General features: G+C 70.6%; 2 protein-coding genes across 2 annotated transcripts in view; one reads left to right on the top strand and one right to left on the bottom strand.

Annotated features, from left to right (window-relative positions):
* The first annotated feature begins 382 nt into the window (after positions 1 to 382).
* CPNE9 (copine family member 9) overlaps positions 383 to 5,405 on the top strand; it is a 7,854-nt gene continuing 2,831 nt past the window's right edge. The window contains exons 1-12 of the mRNA XM_026052624.1: positions 383 to 477; positions 1,087 to 1,127; positions 1,204 to 1,250; positions 1,526 to 1,629; positions 2,010 to 2,049; positions 2,204 to 2,206; positions 2,807 to 2,883; positions 3,028 to 3,091; positions 3,237 to 3,340; positions 3,418 to 3,522; positions 3,994 to 4,035; positions 4,106 to 4,211. Coding sequence (XP_025908409.1) covers positions 383 to 477; positions 1,087 to 1,127; positions 1,204 to 1,250; positions 1,526 to 1,629; positions 2,010 to 2,049; positions 2,204 to 2,206; positions 2,807 to 2,883; positions 3,028 to 3,091; positions 3,237 to 3,340; positions 3,418 to 3,522; positions 3,994 to 4,035; positions 4,106 to 4,211 — 828 coding nt within the window. The remainder of the gene's footprint in view (positions 478 to 1,086; positions 1,128 to 1,203; positions 1,251 to 1,525; positions 1,630 to 2,009; positions 2,050 to 2,203; positions 2,207 to 2,806; positions 2,884 to 3,027; positions 3,092 to 3,236; positions 3,341 to 3,417; positions 3,523 to 3,993; positions 4,036 to 4,105; positions 4,212 to 5,405) is intronic.
* On the bottom strand, positions 5,160 to 5,362 carry TIMM10 (translocase of inner mitochondrial membrane 10). The gene has a single exon (XM_026052558.1). The coding sequence runs from the start codon at positions 5,360 to 5,362 to the stop codon at positions 5,162 to 5,164; it is 201 nt and encodes a 66-aa protein (XP_025908343.1). The 3' UTR covers positions 5,160 to 5,161.

Below are 5,405 nucleotides of genomic sequence, written 5' to 3'. Positions count from 1 at the left end.
GGGCGCTGCTCCCCGCGCCGGCTCCCGCCGGGGTCCGCAGGGCCGGCGGCGGAGCCACTGCCGGCGGTTAAAAATAGCCCTGCGGAGAAGCCGTCCCCGCTGCCGCCGGTGGCCCCCACGTCCTGTCACCCGTGCCGGGGACACGGGGGAGGCCCTGTCGCCTCCGCAGCACCCTGCACTTTGCTCCGCTCGGCATCCCCGGGGCGCCCCTGCACCCAGCTGAGCCGCTCTGAGGTGCCCTTACCTGCAAACTCCGGCACCGCGGCCGGGGCTGGACCGCAGCTCCCTGGGGAGGAGCCAGCTGTGCCAGGCGGCCCTTGCCCAGCTCGGCACCCTGCTCTGGGTGCCCCCTCTGTGCAGCCCTTCCACTCGTGGGAGCCGTATGGGCTCCTGTCCCGTTGCTCCAGGTAGGGGTGTCCAAGGGGACCTGGACACCCCAGGTAGGGGGACCAATGGCTGGCTCTCAGCAACGCCGCGGTGAGCCCTGTCCCGGGCCACCAACAGAGCCCATGGGGACTGTCCCTGCGTGCTCAGGACAGGAGTGCCGGGCAGAGCAGAGCCCAGTCCCGCCAGCCTCGGTGCTCCCCTATCCCAGGCTCCGTGGCGGCCCCGGGGCTCAGGCAGGTCCCAGCGCAGGAGCCACCCGCAGCCGCCGGCGCCTTCCCGTGTCCCGCCGCCACCCGAGCGCTCTGGCTCTGGCAGCCCATCCCGCTCAGCGTCCGCTTTCTTCTCAGCTCCTCTCCCAGTCTCCCCATTAGCGGCGCTGCCGCTGGCGGGGGGCGACGGGCGCTCGGCCATTACCGACTGCGCCGGCGGAGATCCCGTCCTCTAAATGGGTTCTCTGTCATGTTTAATCACCGTCAGAGCGGGAGGCGCCGCTCCCGCGCTCCGGCCCAGGCCGCCTGCGCCCGGCCCAGCCCGCGGGCGCCCGATGAGCGGCGCTGGCACCGGGATCGTGTCCCCCCGGGCTGCCCGGCAGCAGGCCGTCCCCTCGGTGCCGAGCAGAGCAGAGGGTGCCCGAGGGCTGGACACTTCACTGGCAAGAGGGGGTTAGCGGGAGGCTCAGGGCTGGCTCGGTGTCCCCAGGAACCTGCTGGACATGGACACCTTCTCCAAGTCGGACCCGGGTAGGCGGCGGGGATGCGGGTGGCCGGCCGGGAGCCGCGGTGGGCAGCCGGCACCGCGCGGCTCCTCTCTCCGCAGTGGTCGTCCTGTTCGTGCAGGGCGCCGGCAGCAGCGAGTGGAAGGAGGTGAGCGCGGCCCCCTGCCCTGCAGCCCCCCAGCCGGGCAGCTCGGACCCATGGGGGGCCAGGGACCGTCCTGGAGGCTGGGACTGTCCCCCTCGGTGGCCTGGGGCTAATCCTCGGCTCACTTAAACTCGTCCATATGGCCACCTACTTCCCCACTAATGATCCCCCCCCGCTGCCGGTGCTAATCCTCATGCCGGGATTAGTCCCGGGGAAGGAGGGTCCTGCGGACGGGTGGGTTTCAAGGACCGGGGCCGCCCTCACGCTGCTCCCCGCAGTTTGGGCGCACCGAGGTGATCGACAACACCTTGAACCCCGACTTCGTGCGCAAGTTCGTGCTCGATTACTACTTCGAGGAGAAGCAGAACCTGCGCTTTGATGTGTGAGTAGCGGCGCCTGGTCCCTGCAGCCTCCCCGGGCACCTTTTGGGCACAACCGCTGCTGTGCAGGGCAGAGCTGGCGCCCACTCGGTGCCAGCAGGAGAGACTGGGACAGTGCGCAGAGTCCATGAGCACCAGGGTGGATAAGAAGCCATGGAGAAAAGCCTTCAGGGATAAGGGCAATCCAGGCTCCGGTGCCTGCCGTGCTCCCGGGAAGCTTTTTGGGGATCTCTCGTGGATCTGGGCTGGAGGAGCAGGGCCTGACAGCAGGGTCACAACAGGACTGGGTTGGGAGAGTAGGATCTTGGAGGGGTCCACGCTGAGTTTCCCGCTGCACCCCGCGCTCTCCTGCTGCTCTCACGCTGTCCTCCCCCTCCACCAGCTACAACGTGGACTCCAAGAGCTGCAGCATCTACAAGCAGGTGAGCGCGGCCCGCGCTGCTGCCGTCCCGCTCCGGGGCTCCGGCCGCGCTGCCGGGGGAGTCGGCGGGTGGGCCGGGTGCCCCGGTGCGGCCCCGGCACCCTGGGGGGCTCTGACCCGCTCTCGGCTTCCCCGTGCTGCTCCGGGACCGGCAGAAGGTGGGTGCCAGCCGCGCTCCGGCCCCTGCGCCGCTCTGGGGAGCGCAGGGTGGTCAGGGACATGTGAGGTGGCTCTGGGGACACCGGGTGGCCCTGGGGACACCCAGGGCATAGGGGTGTCTTCGGTGGGGAGGGTGCTGAATGGCCCTGGGTCTCTGGGATGAATCCAGGGCATGTGGGGCAGTCATGTGGTGGCTTGGGGAATATGGGGTGGGTCTAGGGGGGACAGGGTGGCCATGGGGGTACAGGAGGGTCCTGGGTGGTCCTGAGGGGGAGAACAGGTCCAGGACACAGGGAGCAGCTCTAGGGGTGCAAGATGGGCCCAGGGTGACCCATGGTCCATGGATCCATGGTCCATGGTATGGCCCTGGGCGGCAGGATGGGTTGAGGAGTGTGGGGTGCTCCTTGCGGGGTGCCACTGGATCCAGGGCAGAGGGGGTGGCCAAACAGGTCCTGGACTGCGAGGTGGTTGCTGGGTTGTGGGGGGGTTTGGGGGCACGTGGGGTGGCTCTGGGAGCACAGGGTGGCCCAGAGGTGGCCATGGGTGTCACATGGGTGCGGGGAGGGTGCCCATCCCTCACGGCGCGTGCCGGGGCGCAGGACTTCCTGGGACAGGCGTTTGTGGCGCTGGGCGAGGTGATCGGCTCCCAGCGGGGCCGCCTGGAACGAGCCCTCACGTGAGTGACCTGGTCCCCGCCGGGCGGCCGGCTGGGGACACCCCGGCTCTGGGGACACCCCCGGCTGGGGACACCCCCAACTGGGGACACCCCGGCTCTGGGGACACCCCCGTGCCCGTGCTGAGGCGCTGCCTGCCGTGCCAGGGGCGTCCCGGGGAAGCGCTGCGGCACCATCCTGCTGCTGGCCGAGGAGCTCAGCAACTGCCGGGTGAGCACCGGGGTGGCACCCGCGGGGATGCAATGGGGACACTCGTGTCACCACGGGGACGCCTGCGCCCGAGCACCCCGTGGCGATGGTGGCAGCCCCGGCATGGGGAGAGGATGTGGCTGGCGGTGACAGCCGCCGTCCCCAGGACATCGTCACGATGCAGCTGTGCGCCAACAAGCTGGACAAGAAGGACTTCTTTGGCAAATCGGACCCCTTCCTCGTCTTCTACCGCAGCAACGAGGACGGCACGTGAGCGCGGGCCCGGCTGCCACGGGGCCGGGCACGGTGCCGCGCGCCGGCCCTGACGCCCCGTCCCGTCCCCGCAGCTTCACCATCTGCCACAAGACGGAGGTGGTGAAGAACACGCTCAACCCCGTGTGGCAGCCCTTCACCATCCCCGTGCGCGCCCTCTGCAACGGCGACTACGACAGGTGCCACGGGGACGGTGCGAGGGGCACGGGGACGGCGCGAGGGGCACGGGGACGGCGCGAGGCGGTCACCACGGGGATGGCACAAGGCAATGGCTGTGGGTACAAGGGTGGCACAAGGGGGTGGCCGCAGGGATGAGGATGCTGTGAGTGGAGAGGCGTGGGGATGGTGCAAGGGGTCCCCTGAGGGGCCAGGGGCAGTGCAAGGGGAAAGACATAGGGAAGGTGCATGGGGGCAGCTGTGGGGGTGGACGGGGCTGCCTGCTGCCTTTTTCCCAGGAAATTTTCTCAGGATTTTTCCCCAGAACACTCCCAGGATATTTTGTGTCTGAATTACACAAAACATCCTCCCCGCTGCACCACGGGCCCGGCCGTGACCCAAATTTCCCCATTCCCTCCTTGCCGGGAGCCCACCCGGGGATGCCAGGGCAGGCTCCGCTGTGTCCCTGTCCCAGCGGCGCCTCTGCCTTTCAGGACGGTGAAGATAGACGTGTACGACTGGGACCGGGACGGCAGGTGAGGCCGGGCGGCAGCGGGCAGGGGGCCGCGCGGGGCCGCCCCGTCCCACGCCGCGCTCGCCCCCCAGCCACGACTTCATCGGCGAGTTCGCCACGAGCTACCGGGAGCTGTCGCGGGCGCAGAGCCAGTTCACGGTGTACGAGGTAGGAGCGGGGCGGCGGGCGGGCGGCGGGGCGGGCGGCCGGGCTGCGCCGGCGCCGCCGGAGCCTTTTCCAGGTCACGTCTCGCCGCTCCTGCAATATTGATGCTCCCCGGCCGCGGCGCCTCCGGGGCGGCTGCCGGGGGGGCAATGGGAGCTGCCACGCGCGCGCATTCCGAAACGCTGCCCTGCACCCCCCGACCCGCTGCCCTGCACCCCCGCGCGGGCTGCTGCCTGTGCGCACAGCCGCACGCGCGCCCTGCCGCCTGTACGTGCCGCGGGCACTGCCGCCGCGGCTGTTCCCCGGCTGCGGGTGGTGGTGGGGGGCTCCTGCCCTCTCCGGGTGGCTGCAGGTGTAGCCCTGCCGCTGGGATGGGGCTGTGCGCCTGTCCCTGTGCGCCTGTCCCTCTGTGCGTCTGTCCCAGGACTCTGTCTCCGTGTCTGTCCCTCCCTCCGGTTGTCCTTGGCTGTGTGCGGCTGTCCCTCGGTGCGGGTGTGCGGCTCCCTGGGGTGTCTCGGGGTTGTCTCTCCGGCTGTCCCCAGGTGTGTTTGTGTCCCTGGGGTCTCTCTTCCCGCCTGTCCCCGTGTGGGTGTCCCTGGGTGCGGGGGTGTGTGTCCCTGGGGTGTCTCGGGGCTCTCTCCGGCTGTCCCTGGCTCCGTTTGTGTCCCCGGGGTGTCCCCGCGAGTGTCCCCGGTGTGACTGTGTGCTCTCCCGGTGTCCCCACCAGGAGCACCTCTCCCTCCACATCCCCCCCATCCCCACGGCTCTGCCCAGGGGCCACAGCCCCCCGTGTCTCTCCGCCTGTTCCCGCGTCACCCCACGCACACCCCGGGCTGGCGGGGGGCGTCTCCACCAGTGCCCGCCTCCCCGTCCCCGCGAGGGGGCCGATTCCCGCCGCCCATCCCGTGTTTCCCCCCGCCGATCCGGAGTGTCCCGGGGCGGCATCACGAGGCGGACGGGGCCGGTTTATTGCGCCGGGGGGCTCAGGCGGTGCCGGCGCCCTGCTGCGCGCGCCGCAGCAGCTCCTCGTCGCGCAGCGACAGCTCCGTGAGCCGCTTGCCCAGGCGCTCGTGCACCTCCAGGTACTTGGCCACGCAGCGGTCCAGGCACACGCTCTCGCCCTTGGACAGCTCCGCCTCCTTGTACAGCGGCGGCACGCACTTGCGGTGGCACGCGCGCGTCATCCTGCGCCGCGCCGCGCGTCAGCCCCACAGCACCCACTGCAGC

The sequence above is a fragment of the Nothoprocta perdicaria genome, unplaced genomic scaffold (assembly GCF_003342845.1).
Source record: "Nothoprocta perdicaria isolate Ctin4 unplaced genomic scaffold, notPer1 scaffold_9, whole genome shotgun sequence".
Classification (NCBI taxonomy): domain Eukaryota; kingdom Metazoa; phylum Chordata; class Aves; order Tinamiformes; family Tinamidae; genus Nothoprocta; species Nothoprocta perdicaria.
Note: the sequence above shows the minus strand (reverse complement) of the source record. Positions and strands in the feature narration are given on the sequence as shown.